General features: G+C 51.2%; 1 protein-coding gene across 2 annotated transcripts in view; it reads left to right on the top strand.

The window, feature by feature from the left end:
- LOC147112394 (isoaspartyl peptidase/L-asparaginase-like) overlaps positions 1 to 19,669 on the top strand; it is a 57,559-nt gene that overhangs the window by 22,041 nt on the left and 15,849 nt on the right. Inside the window, exon 4 of one of the 2 annotated variants that reach the window (XM_085996207.1) lies at positions 5,816 to 6,437. The exons of the other annotated variant lie outside the window; for it this stretch is intronic. Coding sequence (XP_085852333.1) covers positions 5,816 to 5,944 — 129 coding nt within the window. The 3' untranslated portion in view covers positions 5,945 to 6,437. Of the gene's footprint in view, positions 1 to 5,815; positions 6,438 to 19,669 lie in introns of those variants that run through there. 2 annotated transcript variants of the gene reach the window in all.

The following is a 19,669-nucleotide window of genomic DNA, read 5'->3' on the forward strand; positions in this document are numbered from 1 at the left end:
GGGTTTAGACAGAGTAGATAGAAAGAAACTGTTCCCATTGGCAGAAGGGTCGAGAACAGAGGCCACAGATTTAAGGTGATTGACAAAAGAACCAAAGGCGACATGAGGAAAAACTTTTTTACGCAGCGAGTGGTTAGGATCTGGAATGCACTGCCTGAAAGGGTGTTGGAGGCAGACTCAACCATGGCTTTCAAAAGGGAATTGGATAAGTACATAAAGGAAAAAAAATTGCAGGACTACGGGAAAAGGGCGGGGGAGTGGGACTAGCTGAAGTGCTCTTGCAGAGAGCTGGCACAAACTTGACAGGCCGAATGGCCTCATTCTATGTTGTAACCATTCTATGATTCTATGATCTGCAAATTTCAAAATTGTGCCCTGTACCCCCAAGTCCAAGTCACTAATTGTGGTAAACCACTGTAGTTCACTGTGTTCACTGTTGTTGTTGTTGTCGTTCACTCTTGTTTCACTGTTGTGCCTGACTATGCCTCAGCTGACTCCGCCCCTGGGCTACCGAGTATAAGAGCGGCCGCATGGCAGCTCCTGGCATTCGGTCGTCCACTAGAGGCATAGTCCTGATCTGTCTGAAGTGCAATTCAGTAGTTAATAAAAGCCTGTTGTTCTGAACTCTGCCTAGCCTTTTATTAGAATTGATAGCGCATCAATTTTATTAACTACTGAAAAAAAAAAACGATGCTGCAGATTCTTAAGATCAAGTGCCTGGAACTCGACTCGCAAGAACCGGACTCGACTGCTAAGTTCTCGCACTGGCTGCACTGTTTTGAGTCCTTTCTGACTGCATCCGGCGAGACCGTCGCCGCCGATGCCGACAAGCTCAGGGTGCTGAACTCTAAAGTAAACCACCGAGCTTTTGCCCTTATCCGGGACGCCACGAGCTACCAGGGGGCTATCGACATCTTGAAGGAGCAATACGCACGCCCGGTCAACTATGTTTACGCAAGACATCTCCTGGGGTCTCGCAAACAACAGCCCGGGGAACCCACAGAAGCATACATACGGGCGCTGAAGGAACTCGGCCGAGCCTGCGAATGCAAGCAAGTAACAGCCACGGAACATACGGAGGAGCTCATCCGGGACGCCCTCGTGGCGGGCCTCAGGTCCACTCACACACGGCAGCGACTGCTGGAAAGTAGCGAGCTCGACCTGAAGAAGGCGATTTCACTCACCCTCTCGTTGGACGTAGCCCACCGGAACATGGAGGCCTACTCCCCGGACCGCGCGGCCGCCTCATGGATGCCGCAGCCGCCGCCACCTTGGGACGCGGCGCCGCCACGGGCCCTGGCCTCAACTGCTGCAGCGATGTCCCGCCCGAGCCAGAAATGTTATTTCTGTGGCCAAACCAAACACCCCAGGGCGCGCTGCCCGGCGAAAAACGCGGTCTGCTCTGCCTGCGGTAAGAAGGGACACTACGCTGGCGTCTGCAGAAGCCAGAAGACCCCTACCTCCAGCAGCGCCGCGTGCGATTCGTGGGAGCGGCCATCTTGCCTCCCTCCAGCCTCGTGGGGATCGGGATCGTCATGGGCGCCGCCATTTTGTCCTTCCTCTCCGACGCCGCCATCTTGTCTGCCATTCTGCCAACGGGCCCCCGACTCACCCACCGCCGCCTCACCGGGGTTCTACAGCGACGCTACCGACTCCACAGCGGCCTCCATCACGCTGGATCAATCCAGACCCCATCAGCTAGCCAGGTCCACGATGGACATCCAGGTAAATGGCCGCGCCACAACTTGCCTTTTTGATTCCGGGAGCACGGAGAGCTTCATACACCCTGATACAGTACGGCGCTATTCTCTCTCGGTCCGGCCAACGCGCCATCGGATCTCCATGGCCTCGAAATCCCACTCAGCAGACGTCGGCGGCTACTGCGTAGTGACCCTCTCGGTGAAGGGCTCCGTATATAAAAATGTAAAGCTCTTCGTCCTGCCACATCTCTGCGCTGCCGTTCTACTGGGGTTGGACTTTCATTGTCACTTTAAGAGTGTCACCTTGACATACGGTGGACCTTTTCCCCCACTCACTGTCTGCAACCAGCAGTTTTTAAATTGCCCGCCACGCCCCACCTGTAGTCTCTCCACCCTCAAAATCACACCCCCCCCCCCTGTTCGCCAACCTCACCCGCGACTGCAAGCCTATCGCCACAAAGAGCAGGCGATACAGCACCGGGGACAGATCCTTCATAAGATCTGAGGTGACGCGGCTCCTGAAAGAGGGGATTATTGAGGATAGTACCAGCCCCTGGCGAGCCCAGGTGGTAGTCGTTAAGACTGGCAACAAGCAGCGCCTAGTCATCGACTACAGCCAGACTATCAACAAGTACACCCAGTTGGACGCATACCCCCTCCCCCGCATAGCCGACATGGTTAATAAGATAGCGCAATACCGCGTTTTCTCGACCATTGACCTCAAGGCAGCATACCACCAAATCCCTATCCGCCCTGAGGACCGCCAGTACACAGCTTTCGAGGCAAACGGCCGCCTTTTTCACTTCCTCAGGGTTCCTTTTGGCGTCACCAACGGTGTCTCCGTCTTCCAGAGGGAGATGGACCGGATGGTCGACGAGAATGCGTTACAGGCCACGTTTCCCTACCTAGACAACGTGACCATCTGCGGCCATGACCTGCAGGACCATGACGCCAATCTTGATAAGTTCCTCCGCACGGCCCAACTCCTAAACCTCACGTACAACAAGGAAAAGTGCATATTCCGCACAGCCCGCCTCGCTATCCTTGGTTGCGTGGTGAAACACGGAGTCATCAGTCCTGACCCTGACCGGATGCGCCCGTTGATGGAACTTCCCCTGCCCCACTGTCTCAAGGCCCTCAAAAGGTGCCTGGGCTTCTTTTCCTATTACGCCCAGTGGGTCCCTCATTATGCGGACAAAGCCCGTCCACTTATCAAGTCCACTTCCTTCCCCCTGACGGCGGAGGCCCACTTAGCCTTTCACCGTATAAAAGATGACATTGCCAAGGCCACCATGCACTCGGTAGATGAGTCCATCCCCTTCCAGGTGGAGAGCGATGCATCCAACTTCGCCCTGGCCGCTACCCTTAACCAGGCGGGAAGACCCGTGGCCTTCTTTTCACGAACCCTCCAGGGCTCCGAACTCAGACACTCCTCTGTGGAAAAAGAGGCCCAGGCCATTGTGGAGGCGGTGCGCCACTGGCGGCACTACCTGGCTGGAAAACGATTTACCCTGCTTACTGACCAGCGTTCAGTTGCTTTCATGTTCAACAACAAGCAGAGGGGTAAAATCAAAAATGATAAGATTTTGAGGTGGAGAATCGAACTTTCCACCTACAATTATGACATCTTGTACCGGCCAGGGAAACTCAACGAACCCTCAGACGCTCTATCGCGAGGCACATGCGCCACCGCGCAGATCGATAGACTACGGGGCCTCCACAACGACCTCTGCCACCCGGGGGTCACCAGGTTCTTCCATTTCATTAAGGGCCGCAACCTGCCTTACTCCATCGAGGAGGTCAGGACCATGACCAGGAGCTGCCCAGTCTGTGCCGAGTGCAAGCCGCGCTTCTATAGGCCTGACAGAGCAAACCTGATCAAGGCCACCCGCCCTTTTGAGCGCCTGAGTATCGACTTTAAAGGGCCCCTCCCCTCCTCTGACCGCAATGTGTACTTCCTCAACATAGTTGATGAGTACTCCCGTTTCCCTTTTGCCATCCCCTGCCCGGACACGACCACCGCTACGGTCATTAAATGCCTGCACAACCTCTTTGCTCTGTTCGGTTTTCCCAGCTATATTCATAGCGACCGGGGCTCGTCCTTCATGAGCGACGAACTCCGTCAGTACCTGCTCATGAGAGGTATTGCCTCAAGCCGGACCACCAGCTACAACCCCCGGGGGAACGGACAGGTTGAAAGAGAGAACGCGACGGTCTGGAAGGCGGCCCTCCTAGCCTTAAAATCTAGGGGCCTTCCGACCTCCCGTTGGCAGGATGTCCTACCCGATGCGCTCCACTCCATCCGGTCACTGCTGTGTACAGCCACCAACGCAACCCCCCATGAGCGAATGTTTGTTTTTCCCCGGAGGTCCACATCCGGTAACTCACTACCACACTGGCTGACGTCCCCAGGGCCCGTCCTGCTGAGGAAGCATGTAAGGTCCCACAAAACGGCTCCCCTGGTAGAGAAGGTTCACCTCCTCCATGCCAACCCCCAGTACGCCTACGTGGCATACCCGGACGGGCGGGAGGACACAGTCTCCATTAGAGATCTGGCACCCTCGGGGTCCACTGACCCGCCACCATTGCCCCCCACCACGACCCCCTCCGACACGGCCCAAAATTCAGTAGACCCAATTCTCACCCCTGTCCATTCCACCCCAGTAGACGGCATGCTGCGCCCCCAGGACCAGCCGGAGCCCACTCGCCCACCCAACACCAAAGGGGACGATACGCCGGTGCTTGACCCCGCTCAAGACGCGTCGTGGGAAGCTGTACCATCGCAACCGTCGCCACGAAGATCTCGACGGCAAACGAGGCCGCCCGACAGACTCGCCTACTCGAACTTTTGATACACTTCACCCCGCCGGACTTAATTTTAAACGAGGGGTGAATGTGGTAAACCACTGTAGTTCACTGTGTTCACTGTTGTTGTTGTTGTTGTTGTCGTTCACTCTTGTTTCACTGTTGTGCCTGACTATGCCTCAGCTGACTCCGCCCCTGGGCTACCGAGTATAAGAGCGGCCGCATGGCAGCTCCTGGCATTCGGTCGTCCACTAGAGGCATAGTCCTGATCTGTCTGAAGTGCAATTCAGTAGTTAATAAAAGCCTGTTGTTCTGAACTCTGCCTAGCCTTTTATTAGAATTGATAGCGCATCAATATATATCAAAAACAGCAGTGGTTCTAGTACTGAACCTTGGGGAACGCCACTGTATACCTTCCTCCAGTCCAAAAAACAGCCCCTCACCACAAGTCCCTGTTTTCTATCCCTTTGCCAATTTTGTATCCATGCTATTACTGCTCCTTTTATCCCATGGGCTGCAATTTTGATAACAAGTCTGTTATGTGGTACTTTATCAAATGCCTTTTGAAAGTCCATATACACTACATCAACAGCACTGCCCTCACCTACCTTCTTCGTTACCTCATTGAAAAACTCAACCAAGTTAGTCAAGCATGATTTGCCCTTAACAATTCCTTGCTGGCTCTCCTTTATTAGTCCATACTTTTCCAAGTGGCTATTAATTTTCTCCCAGATTATTGGTACCCTACCACCGACGTTAAACTGATTGACCTGTAATTGCCAAGTTTATCCTTCTCCCCTTTTTTGAACAAGGGTGTAACATTTGCAATCCTCCAGTCAACTGGCATCACCCGTGTATCTAAGGAGGATTCGAAGATTGTGCAAACATCTTCCAGTTCTGATGAAAGGTGAACGACCTGAAACATGAACTCTGTTTCTCTCCACAGATGCTGCCGTTGGAGTAGTATAATAATGTAGTATAATGTAACAATATAGTTATATTATAGATGCTTTGAAAAAAACAGTGTAATCTCATAAAGAAGTTAGCAGTCTGAAGGTCTGTCTATCCACGCACAAAATATATCTTTGTGGTAAACAACCAGTGTATAAAGGGGGTTATGTTGCAAGGCTAAGTCAGGTGGGTGGAGAGAGAGAAACCCGATTGCTACCCTTTGTATTGTATAGACTGATCATCTGTGCTATATGAATAAAGTCTGTTCCATGCACTTAATTGTCTCATGTGTTCTGGAAGTGTATTGCCAGAACAACAGAGTGAAGGAGGTTGACGTTTAACAGGTATCTATCTTCCAGCTGCAGATGTATGATGGCAGTCTGGAAGTCCTTTGCTACTCTACAGCGCTGCATGACAACTGCAAGCAAAGATCCAAACAGAGATGGCAAAGAAGTGGGCAACAAATTTATCATCAAGGGGCTTTATAAATGACCTTGGACTGATGGTTGATTGCTTTGAAAAAGAGAAAGATTTGTCTGAAGGTCTTTAAATCTGAAAGATGTTCCTCTGTGAAGCTAATAGTTCAATAAAATGAAAGATTGAAGTTTTCAGAACATGTGACCTTGAAACTAAAAAAACTAAAGCTGCAGTAGAAGAAGGATCCTACAAAAGAATTCTGTTGAATGACAGATTAAAGGATGGTTTGATAAATGCAAGGCAGTATTACCAATCATTGATGACTTCTGGAATGCTGCTTCCACATCAAGAGAAGCTAACTGGGCTTTTCCTATCTTTACTGCACAACTTTCTAGTCGTACTCCGGTGGGCGGGGACAGGAATTGAGGTGTGGATCCATTGTCCACCGAATTTTCCACTATCATTTCCAACTGATGCCGGAAGTACCTGCCCATCATATTTAAATGAGTCAGTAATGATGTGGGGACATCATGGGCTGTATTTTTCTGTAGTTGGTTGGCTAGCAGTAGGGTGGGTCTTCTGGCTGGCTGCGAACCCATCAGGTTTCCCTCTAAGGATTGTAATAGTTCACTTCATTGATTTACTGCCATTGGGGTGGGGAGGGGGGAGGGGAGGGGAGGGAACTAGATTGCTGCTGCAGATAATTTAATTATTTTAGAGAACAGAAGCCACAAGTGGGACAACAATAAAGGAACAGCAGCCTCAGGGGGCTCGCCAGCAGGAATGGCTTCTAACTTCTCAGAAGTATCTGTGGATGTTTTACTGATTACAGTAAAGGCTATAAGGGAACGACTCCTGGAGACTGAGTCCTCGTGCTCATTAAAGCGGGAAGGAAGGCATAGAAGGCCGGAGGAATGGAGTGTTTCGGAGGAGAATAGGCTGGAGGAGACTGCAAAGATAGGGTAGGAAAAGGCTATGGAAGGATTTATAGATGAGCACAAGGATTTTGAATTGAGTGCATTGAAGGACTGGGAGCTACTTGTATGTCAGCGTGGACGGGCGTGATAGTTAAGTGTCACTTTTGTTTGGTCGAGTTTTGGACAAGTGAGGTCGGTGAGGAGAGTGTTAGATTAGTCCAGTCTGCAAGTAACATTCGCGCCACACAAGTGCCAGGCAAGTGAGCGTCTAACCACCATCCCTTGACATTCAATGGCATTACCGTCGCTGAATCCCCCACCATCAATATCCTGGGGGTCACCATTGACCAGAAACTTAGCTGGACCAGTCACATAAATACTGAGGCAACAAGAGCAGGTCAGAGGCTGGGTATTCTGCGGCGAGTGTCTCACCTCCTGACTCCCCAAAGTCTTTCCACCATCTACAAGGCACAAGTCAGAAGTGTGATGGAATACTCTCCACTTGCCTGGATGCGTGCAGCTCCAACAACACGTAAGAAGATCAACACCATCCAGGACAAAGCAGCCCACTTGATTAACACCCCATCCACCACCTTAAACATTCACACCCTCTATCACCGGCGTACCATGGCTGCAGTGTGTACCATCTACAAGGTGCACTGCAGCAACTCGCCAAGGCTTCTTCGGCAGCACCTCCCAAACCTGCGACATCTACCACCCAGAAGGACAAGGGCAGCAGACGCATGGGAACACCACCACCTCCAAGTTCCCCGCCAAGTCACACAGCATCCTAACTTGGAAGTATATCGCCGTTCCTTCATTGTCTCTGGGTCAAAATCCTGGAACACCCTCCTGAACGGCACTGTGGGAGTACCTTCACCACATGGACTGCAGCAGTTCAAGAAGGCGGCTAGGGCAACTAGGGATGGGCAATAAATGCCCACATTCCAGCAACTAATAAAAACAAAGGTGACAAAGGCACATATGAGAGTTCCAGTGGCGAAGCAGCTGAGATAGGAGGAGCTGGGTAATGTTGTGGAGTGGGAAGTAAATGATTTTGGTGATGGAAAAAATGTTGGGTTGAAAGCTCAGTTCAGAGTTAAACAGAACACCAAGATTGCTCATGACCTGGTTCAGGCTAAGAGAGGGAGCAAGGAGGAGAATGCAGTTGGAGCCAGGGAGGGGAACTTGTAGCAGGAGCTGAAGATGATGGCTTTGATCTTCCTGATGAAGAGCTAGAAGATAGTTATGTCTCATCCAGGATTTGATGTAAAGGAAAAGTTTATGGTGAGAAATAACTGTTTGGACTCTCATCACATTAACTTTCCCATCATGGCATTTAATTGTATTTTGAATAGTCAAAATGCTCAGCCCCTATTTGGTGTTTATTCCAAATATTTCTTAAGTAAATTTAGAATAAATCTCAGGAAGAATTTCTTATGTCCATTTATTGTACCTATCTACACCATACTGCCTGCTTTCTAGATGCAAACATAAAAATAATGAATTGATCATTAGAACAGAAGCCAAAGGTTGTGAAGGTGAGGTGAGAAGTTACACATGGCCAGGGGCCCTTTTTTTTTAAGCAGATTCCAGTCTAACCACTAATTTCCTGTGAATTCCCATCCCTTTACCCCTGCATTAGGATCCACTGCAATAATAATCTCAGGCACTGCTCTTGCTCCAGAGTAAGAGAAATCTAGAGAGCACTATGAAGGTGGGGCTATCCTAGCATTCATAGCAGAAGTGACCGTCCTCTATTAAACAGGACTTTGACTCTGCGATGGATGCTGGGACAGACCTGCCTCACAATAGCAGGAGAAAACATCTGCCAATCCCACAGCAACAGGACTGTTGGACATATTCCTGGAGATTTCATCACACGAACTCCTGCCTCCACCCGCCCCAACCCCACGCTTCTGCCATCGGTCGCCTGACACACCCATCCTTGCAGCGCACCACCTTCCCAAGCCAATTCTTAATTACCTGATTGGATGAGCCTTGACTGTCAGTCAAACAGCCTTTTCTTCCTGCCTCCAATGTTTATAACCAATAAACCAATGAAAAAGATTACAATTTTTTTTAATGTCCCTATGACTTTTCTCTTGGCTTTCTCGTAGCAGTGTCCTGGAGATTAATCTTTAATTCCTGAAGACTCCAGGACAATCCTGGAGGGTTGGCAACCCTACTGTGAAGAGGAGAAAGAAAAAGAGATACATATGAGAAAAGGAATAAATGAAAGACAGAGGAAAGCAGCTAGGAGAGGAAAGGAGAGAAGAATACACTAATGCCACTAAGCTATCCCTGGAGCCCATCTGTCAGATGCAGCTTACTGTTTTTAACCACACTTCTGATTTTTACTTGAGGTGACAACTCAAATACATGATTAGTTGCTGTAAATCACACACCAAGGATTTGTCCAGTGCTGACAGTTCTGTTAATGTTCCTCCTGAGAAACATTTGCTGATTTTTTTTTATTGTAATAGCATCTTACTGTGCCAAACTAACACGGTGCACAGGTATCACCACAGTCTACTGACACTTATAATGAAAGACTTTACTTGTACCATAATTAAATGGTGGGCCAACTAGCCGACATGACTGGAAATAGAGGGGGCGCAAATCAACTAGCACCTGGGTGCGGTGCCGCTAACCCCTCCAGCGAAATTCAGCGGGAGGTTAGCGGCAGCGCTAACCGTTAGCGCCGTGCAGCACGGCGCCACCAGCGATGACGTCATCACCGTGCGCAGCGCCCCGCTTGCGCCCCGGCTGTAATATTGGGTGGCACCCCCTGACTTACCGCTGGACGCTATGTCCAACGGGGTCAAGGGGGCCTACCTGCAGCCGGGGCGGCGCTAGTTAAAGGGGAGGTGGCAGGCGGCCATTTTTATTGCTGGCCGCCTACCAGCATCTGCCCCCGTTGCTGTCCCCGGCCCCCGTGAAGCCCCCCCCCCACCCCCCGCGTGAGTCAGCCCAGCACTCCTCTTGTTTGCTTGTTTGCCAGCACTCCCGATCCCTAGTGGCCCAGCTGGGCGCCAGGACGCGCTGCGCCAGGCCCCACCCCTTTAAGAAGGGGAGAAAGGCCTGCAGTACCGCGGCGCAACGTGCCACAGCACGTGACGCTGTGGCACATAGCAGCGCAGTTTTGGCTTACAGCGCCCAAGAGGGACGCGGGGCACTTCCAGTAGTGCCCCTCCTCCCTCTCGGGGCGCTACCTGGGAAAATCGGCCGCGGGGGCGCTAACATTTTCTGGGCGCTAAAATTAAGGGGGTGCTACTGAATTTTTACCCCAGAGTGTATCCAACGTGCATATAAGAGGTCAATTACAGGACAGTTTCTGTGTCAGCTGTGGCTCAGTTGGTAGAAGGTTGTAGGTTCAAGTCCCACTCCAGAGACTTGAAAAAATACTCTAGGCTGACACTCCAGTGTGGTACTGAGGGAGTGCTGCACTGTAAGCGGTGCCGTCTTTCAGATGAAACTTTAAACTGAGGCCCTGTCTGCTCTCTCAGGTCCCATGGCACTATTTCAAAGAGCAGGGGGGGGTGTCCTGGACAATATCCCTCAATCAACATCACAAAAAAAGGTTATGTGGTCATTATCACAATACTGTCAGTGGGAGCTTGCTGTGCACAAATTGGCTGCCACGTTTCCCACATTACAACTGTGACTATACTTCAAAAGTATTTAATTGGCTGTAAAGTGCTTTGGAACATCCTGAGGTCATGAAAGGTGCTATATAAATGCAAGTCTTCTGTTGCTGGGTAAGTTTCTCTGAAAGTAGTAGGGAATCACTGGCTTCCTTTCTCTCTTATACTTTCTAAGTGAGACACAGAAATGTACATGTGTGCCAAAGTGTAACATCCAAAGTTTGAAGGATTGATCCCAAAACTTTAGCTATATTAGTGGATCTGCCATGCCAATGTTCCCAGTGAGTCAAGGATTGCAGTGTTGCAAGAGGGAATGGGGTAAGAAGGATGCTCAAAGCATTTGGAAAGAAGTTGTGAGATAGGCTTAGAGATAGCGAATTAAGTATTTTTTTCTCATTGGCTCCTGGAAAATCTCAGATATATAGGATTTTTTGTGTGATGGACGCATGCTAGACATAATCATTTATTTATACATTAACAACTTCTGTGCTGTTTCTAATGGTGAGTCAGAGGTTGTAGAAAAGGGGAGGGGGGAGAAAGAAGGGTTTTGGTCTGCCCCTGGGGTTTATGTCTGGCCAGTCAGGCATGTCTGAGCTGCTCCAGGCCCCGTGCGGTTTCGAATCGCTTCCCTTTTCTGGTTCTGACCACCGGACTTATTTCAGTAGCGATATAGACAAAACGAGACTCGTGGTTGGGTGCAAAGAAGACCAACGTTTATTGAAAATAAAGAATAAATTGCTATACAGTGAAAATAATTATGAATACAGCACACTTGCACACTTTTCCTTAACGGGGAGGAGAGAAAACGGACGCATCGAGGGAAAATTGACTAAAAATTACAATTTAACAAAATTCCCCTTTAATTCCCACCCCTTATACCTATCTAGGTTGCCTTGTAATGGGTCAGAAAGTTTATGCTCACCAGTAAACGCCTGCTCCATGCCCCTGCGGTCTGCCTTGGATTCTTCACCACCCCAAAGTAGAGATACCCCTGTAATTCAAAAGTAACTGCTGGTATTCCACTTCTTTGGGCGGGCTGTGGCGTTCCTCTTGCAAGCAGGGCACTGAAGGCGAGGTGGTAGAGAGAGAGAGAATGGCTTCCTGAGGGGCTATCTTTATACCCGATTAGGAGCCCTTATCTTCGCGCCCAAATCTGGATGTATCTGGGCTCACACAAAAGGGACCAATCTGTCCCCATTGACTGTAATGGGTTTGAATGCATTTCCCATTCGTTTGAATGGAGCTATCTCAGTTTAAAAATGTCCAACTGATTTCTCAAGTGCTGGACAAACAAATCCTTAAGTGTTCAGTAAACAGTCCTTTGTCCTGCGGTTACCTTCCAACCGCAATTGATTGACAGCTTCAAGTGCTTAAGCCCTTGAGTCAACACTGTTGAGAGCTCGTGTAAACAAAGTTCTTTGTTCCATGTTGACTTCCTAAACCGCAGTTGATTGACAGTTTAAGTACCTAAACATATTCACACAGGCTGGTATTTCTTCCAATCCTTTGTCAGCCAGTGATGGGAGATATTCAGACAGGCTGTCTCTCTCCTTTGCCAAGAGGCCTGACAGCCATCTTTGATGCCCTGGGTTTTTAAGGTACATTCCAACCAGGTTTTCTTTAATCAAATAATCTTCGGGGGCTGCCGAAATTTTCTGAAATTTTGCGAACCTTACAGTCCACCCTTGGATACTAAAACTTGCTTGCAGTATCCTGTTTAAAGGTGAGCAAGAATTTCTGACCCCCCACAAACAACCTTCCCTTATACTTATCTATATCTATCTCTGATCCCTCGACACCTCCATCCCCCTTACCCAGAGAGAATCGCAGTACACGGTAGGCATCTATCGATAGAAAAACATGATTAGTTCCAATAATTCAAGCACGGAGGGGGTCCAATGCCCCTGCACCACTGATTATTTACAATAATTCAAGCATGGAGGGGTCCAGTGCCCCTGCACCACTTGTGACATAGTTTTAACACGATACAACATCTTTAATGAGATTAACACCAAGCCAAAACATATCTGTAAAAAAAATACAAACGGAAGAAAACGAGCTTCCTTTTTTTTTTAAAAGAGCCAAGCCAAAACATATTTGTTAAAAAATACAAACGAATCTGCTATCACTCATGATTAGTTACAATTCGGTTTTATTGACCTCTGAAAAGTCAAAATTATAGAATTTTCGAAATATCTTTTCCTTGGGCTGCCGATTCGTATCCTCGGGCACTGGAGGGAGGCCTCCCCATATGTGAAGCCTGTCTCACTAGAATACTGTGTTGACTTAGATCCCAGTCATCCTGGCCAGCTCCCCTCGTGGGCATCTGCCTCCTGCAGACCCCTCCCTTCGTGGGCTAGGGGTGCTTCCTTCCCCAAGCATCCAAGGACACGATGGTCCTTCGCACCTTCCGAAACTCTGAAAAAGACTTTAAAAAAAAACATCTAGCCAAGTTCCCTGGCTCGGGGGAAAGTGATCGGGTCCCGCGACCTCAGCTCACATAGACAACACTCTGGAACGGTTCCATACTTAAAACACACTATTAATACTTAAAACTACCGATTGCAATATAAAATTTAAATGAACACACTCTAACTTACTTATACACATTTTTAAACTTGAACAAAGCTATATACAAGCGCCGCCCGTCTCCGGGCAGCCAGCCTAATCCCTGTTTGGACTGTTGCAGGCTACTGCCTGCAGCGAAGCTGGACTGATCCCAACTTCTAGTCCCTCGCAGCTTATGGCTGCTGGTTGGGGACTTCTGTCTTTTGGCTTCTCCCTGACTTGGGAGTCCGCCCTATTCCACTGGAAAGTTGGTGACCATACTTTCTTGGGCTGGGGTACCTGAAGAGACCTCCTAGGGAGTGTCGCTGGTGGGGCTACCCTGGCGAGCGGACCCTTAGCTCGGGTCACAGTCCTTGCTGGCTGGGGACCTTCTCCCTCGGGTCCCTCCCTTCCCAAACCTGGGCTGGGGACAGGCAATCCCTCACCACCGGCTGCCGGTGGCTGAGAGTCTTCCCCTTCAGGTCTAAAACCTGGTTCAGGCTCCTCCCCGGAGTCCCATAAGAGAGGGGGAATCACTCGGGCCAAGTGCTGGAGAACTTCTCCCTTTACGCACATGACTGCACCTGCGTGTGCAGTCTGTATGAGTGTACGCGCTGCAGGCTGAGGATTTCTAACCTCAGGTTCAATCCCAGCTGCCTGTTTCCCTGCCTCCAGCTTAAACAATTTGCATTGATTAATATAACTAGCAGCCTGCCAGTAACCCTGTTCTACATTCTTTTCCCTTACCAGGGCGGCCTTAAAGGCGGAATCTTGGGCGTGGACCTGCTTTTGGTCCGGGGCCAAAACTATCCCCTGTGTGCCTCCCTTGTCCTGGAGTGCTGCTACCGGACCTGCTCTACAGGGGTCCCAGAACTCTCTTTCCCTGTCCCCCTGCTTGGCCATCTCATCGGTCTTGTGGTTACCCTCCCACGTGGTATGGATGGATCCTAAACCGATGGCCAAAGGTTTTGACCTTTCCCCAGCCTGCTCGTCCCCTGTGGGTCCCATTATGCTAAATGGGACCTTGTTAGACTGGAGTGAATTGGTCAGGTCTTCCGAATGGACCACCGTGCTGGAAGCTCCAGTGTCCACCAAATATCTCGCCTGCACTGTCTCCACCCCCATCTTAACATAGGGCCTGCTCCCCTCAGCATTCTCGCGGGGACACAGGTCGACAGGCTGCGCTGGCTCTAGTCATTGCTGGGAGTGGGATGGGGCAGACGGGGTCAAAGCACCGGTGGTGGCTGCTACTCTTCCCTGGCCAGTCAGAAGAGACCGTAGGGACTGTAAAAGTGACTCGATCACAGCGGGAGGGATATCTGGCCCTGCCTTTTGGGCTGGGGCTGTGGGATCCTTTCCCTTATTATCTTTCCAGGGGTTCTTACAGTCTTTTCTCCAGTGACCATCTTTCCCGCACCCATAACAATTTAACTTAGCCTGGGAGGGACGGTTCACCTCCTGGTGCCACTCTTTCTTACTCTGGCTCCCAGGTTTAACCTCATGGATTCTTCCCTTGGGTTGGGGCGTCTCGACACACCTCATATTTCTAAATGCTACTGTGAGCCGGCGGATCACCGCTTCTTCGGTGGTCTGTGTTGAATCCGTGATTCTTAAAGTTTGATGTTTTCCAATAACTAGACGGAGGCTGTAAATTAACAATCAACAGGTGTTTACTGGAGGAGGGTAGTCTAAAGATTAACAGTACAGAGGCATGCTCAAGGCTTATATACAGGTGTGGTCACTGCCGGTACTACAGTATTGTGGTAAACCACTGTTAACTCTGTACAGGTCCGGGCACGTCTCCGCCCCTGGCTCCACCCCTAAGCCCGGGTATAAAGGTGACTCACCACCCTTCCCCCGGGAGCTCTTAGGATGGATCCACTAGCAGAGGCATGCTCCAGTTCTTAGTCAATAAAAGCCTACTTCGTATAAGTTCAACTCATAGTCTTTGGTGTTGTTGATAGTGCATCAATTTTATTGACTAAATTTTCGACATGGAGCAAATCTTGAAGCCGGAACATTTAGACCTGGATCCTCAAGCAGCAGATGCAGCCAATAACTTTGAACACTGGCTGAGCTGTTTCGAAGCCTTCCTGGAGGCCTCCAGCACTACCGTCACTACAGATGACGCGAAACGGCTTGTCTTGAACTCACGGGTGAGCCACCGAGTCTACTCGATCGTCCGAGACGCCACAACTTACGCGGCCGCCATCGCGACACTAAAGGAACAATACGTGAGGCCTGTTAACGAGGTCTACGCCAGACACCTCCTGGCTACCCGAAAACAGCGCCCCGGGGAATCGGGCGCTGAATATTTACCGGCACTGAGAGTCCTCGGCCGGTCCTGTAATTGCAAAGCGGTGACGGCCAAGGAATGCACGGAAGACCTGATCCGAGACGCCTACGTAGCCGGCATCAGGTCCAACTATACTCGGCAGAGGCTGCTGGAACAGAGGGGGCTCGACCTGCAGAAGACGGTGACCCTCGCTAGCTCGTTAGACGTGGCCCTCCAGAACATGGACGCCTACCCCCCTGACCGGATGGCCACGTGGATGTCACGGGAGCAGCCATCTTGGGACCCGGTAAGGCCACAAGCCGCCAGCAGCCCAACTACAGCCGCAATGACCAGAGGCCAGAAATGCTACTTCTGCGGCCAGGCCAAGCACCCCAGACAGCAATGCCCAGCAAAGGACGCGACCTGCTCCAAATGCGGCAAGAAAGGCCACTACGCGAGAGTGTGCAGGGCGAAATCGACTCCCAATTCCAGCAGCGCCGCGTGTGAACCATGCAGGCCACCATTTTGGACCCCACCAACCACATGTGAGCCGTGCGGGCCGCCATTTTGGGCACCACCAGCCGCGGGGGAGCCGCCATCTTGGACACCATTTCGAGACCAGGCCCCCGGCGCGGGCGAATACTACAGCGACCCACCGACCTCGACGATGGCCTCCATCACCCTGGACCAATCTAGGCCCCATCAACTAGCCAGGTCCATGATGAACGTAAAGGTAAATGGCCATGCCACAAATTGCCTTTTCGACTGCGGAAGCACGGAGAGCTTCATCCACCCCGACACGGTGCGACGCTACTCCCTATCGGTTATGCCCACACGCCACCAGGTCTTTACGGCCTCAAAGTCCCATACGGCGGACGTCAGCGGCTACTGTGTAGCGACTCTGACAGTGAACGGCGTGGAGTACAGAGATTTTAAATTCCTCGCCCTGCCACAGCTCTGCGCTCCCGTACTGCTAGGATTAGACTTCCAGTGCCATCTGGAGAGCGTCACGATGGCATATGGTGGGCCCCTGCCCCCACTTACAGTCTGCAGCCGGCAGAATTTAAACACGGCGCCGCGCAAAGTGTGCAGCCTATCCACCCTGAAGGTCAAACCCCCCGCATTGTTCGCTAACCTCGCCAAAGACTGCAAGCCAATTGCTACTAAAAGCAGGCGGTACAGTGCCGGGGATAGGAGCTTTATTAAATCAGAAGTAGAAAGACTCCTGAGGGAAGGGATTATCGAGGGCAGCACCAGCCCATGGCGAGCCCAAGTGGTGGTAGTGAAGACCGGCGAAAAACAGTGCCTGGTTATTGATTACAGCCAGACGATCAATCGATACACGCAATTAGACGCATACCCACTTCCCCGCATATCTGACATGGTCAACCAGATAGCACAATACCGGGTATTCTCGACGATTGATCTGAAGTCGGCATACCACCAGCTCCCCATCAGGCCTGAGGACTGCCAGTACACGGCCTTCGAGGCCGACGGTCGCCTCTACCACTTCCTCCGAGTCCCCTTCGGCGTCACCAACGGGGTCTCGGTCTTCCAAAGGGAGATGGACCGGATTGTTGACCAGAACGCGCTGCAGGCCACCTTCCCCTATCTAGACAACGTCACCATCTGTGGCCATGACCGGCATGACCACGACGCCAACCTAGAAAAATTCCTCCGTACAGCCCAACGGCTGAAGCTGACATACAACAGAGAAAAATGTATGTTCCGCACCACGCGCCTCGCTATTCTTGGCTGCGTGGTGGAAAACGGAGTCATCGGCCCCGACCCCGACCGAATGCGCCCCCTCCTGGAACTACCCCTTCCCCACTGCCTAAAAGCCCTGAAGAGATGCCTAGGGTTCTTCTCGTACTACGCCCAGTGGGTGCCCAACTATGTGGACAAAGCCCGGCCCCTCATCAAGTCAACCTCCTTCCCCCTGACGGCAGAGGCCCGTGCGGCCTTCACCCTCATAAAAGAGGACATTACGAAGGCCACAATGCACGCAGTGGATGAGTCCATCCCTTTCCAAGTGGAGAGCGATGCATCCGACTTCACCCTAGCCGCAACCCTTAACCAGGCGGGGAGACACGTGGCCTTCTTTTCACGGACCCTCCAGGGCCCCGAAATTCAACACTCCTCAGTCGAGAAGGAGGCCCAGGCGATAGTGGAGGCTGTACGGCACTGGAGGCATTACCTGGCCGGTAAACGTTTCACCCTGCTCACTGACCAACGGTCAGTAGCATTTATGTTTAACAACAGACAAAGGGGGAAAATCAAAAATGATAAGATATTGCGGTGGAGGATCGAGTTATCCACCTACAACTACGATATCTTATACCGGCCCGGGAAACTTAATGAGCCCCCAGACGCCCTATCCCGTGGGACATGTGCCAACGCACATGTCGATAGGCTACGGACCCTCCACAATGATCTCTGCCACCCGGGGTTCACCAGGTTCTTCCATTTTATTAAAGCTCGCAACCTGCCTTACTCCATCGAGGAGGTCAGGACCATGACCAGGAACTGCCAGGTCTGCGCCGAATGCAAACCGCATTTTTATAGGCCAGACGGGGCGCACCTGATTAAAGCCACCCGCCCCTTCGAACGTCTCAGCGTCGATTTCAAGGGGCCCCTTCCCTCCTCTGACCGCAACACGTACTTCCTCAATATTATTGATGAGTACTCCCGTTTCCCCTTCGCCGTCCCCTGCCCGGACATGACCAGCGCCACAGTCATCAGGTGCCTCAACGACCTGTTCGCCATATTTGGCTTCCCCAATTACATCCACAGCGACAGGGGCTCGTCGTTCATGAGCGACGAGCTGCGGCAGTACCTGCTCGAGAAGGGCATAGCCACGAGCAGGACTACCAGCTACAACCCCCGGGGTAACGGACAGGTAGAGAGGGAGAACGCAACGGTGTGGAAGACCGCCATGCTCGCCCTAAAATCCAAGGGCCTCCCAATCTCCCGCTAGCAAGATGTCCTCCCCGATGCGCTCCACTCCATACGATCACTGCTCTGTACTGCCACAAACGCCACCCCTCACGAGAAGATGTTCGTCTTCCCCAGGAAATCCACCTCGGGGACATCACTACCGCCATGGCTGACGTCTCCGGGACCCGTCCTGCTCAGGAAACACGTGAGGAGCCATAAGACGGACCCCCTGGTCGAAAAGGTTCACCTCCTCCACGCCAACCCACAGTACGCCTACGTGGCGTATCCTGACGGGCGGGAGGACACAGTCTCAATTCGAGACCTCGCACCCTCAGGTACCACCCGAAACCCCATCGATCACCATCCACTACCTCCACCCACCACCACTACCCACGACGCACCACCGGGGTGTCTACCACGAACTGACGACATGCCGGTGCCATCCCTACCCCGAGAGGATGACACGCCAGTGCTCCGTCCCACGCGAGAAGCGGCCGCGGGCAAAGAACCGCCGCAACCGGCACCATGAAGATCATTACGGCAGACAAGACCCCCGGAGAGACTTTCGTGTACGAACTTTTGAAACACTTCACCCCGCCGGACTCTTTTTTAAACGAGGGGTGAATGTGGTAAACCACTGTTAACTCTGTACAGGTCCGGGCATGTCTCCGCCCCTGGCTCCACCCCTAAGCCCGGGTATAAAGGTGACTCACCACCCTTCCCCCGGGAGCTCTTAGGATGGATCCACTAGCAGAGGCATGCTCCAGTTCTTAGTCAATAAAAGCCTACTTCGTATAAGTTCAACTCATAGTCTTTGGTGTTGTTGATAGTGCATCAAGTATACAGGAGCGGCAAAAGTAGTTCTCTCTTAAAGGTACATAAATTACAATTCCTCCCCTTTTAGATTAACAGTTCCCATAACATTCAAATAACAGTTAACACTTTAACATGCACATTAAACTGAAATAGTCCATTTATAGATTCAGTCTTTGGGGCGGCTTCCTGATCCTTTCTGGATAGCGCCTTTCCTGAGGTTCTTGTTCTTGGTGCGGAGACGATTCTGGCCCCCTTTCGTCGGTTAGTTCATCAGTTTCCGCTGCTACTGTTTCTGAGGTAGATGCTACCGGTATGTCGGGTTCATCCCCAGGTACGCGAGACATGGGGTTGACTCGTTCCTGTGACGTTAGGATCTGGTCGACGTGGCGTCTCACAATGTTCTCCCCGACATCCACTGTGTACATTAGTGGCCCCTGCCGTGTGCATATCGTTCCGGGTTGCCATTTCTCTGTTCGGTAGTCACGGGCCAAGACTGGTTGTCCTACATTGAAGCTCCTTGTCGGCTTCTCTTTGATGTGCTGGAATTGCTTATCCTCAACATTCCTTCGCACATTTGGTCTGAGCAAATCCAGACGAGATCTCAACCTTCGGTTAAATAACATCATGGCCGGGGTCTGGTTGGTAACTGCATGTGTC

Source organism: Somniosus microcephalus, chromosome 9, assembly GCF_052327205.1.
Source record: "Somniosus microcephalus isolate GS21.2 chromosome 9, FLI_Smic_1.0, whole genome shotgun sequence".
In the NCBI taxonomy this organism is placed as follows: domain Eukaryota; kingdom Metazoa; phylum Chordata; class Chondrichthyes; order Squaliformes; family Somniosidae; genus Somniosus; species Somniosus microcephalus.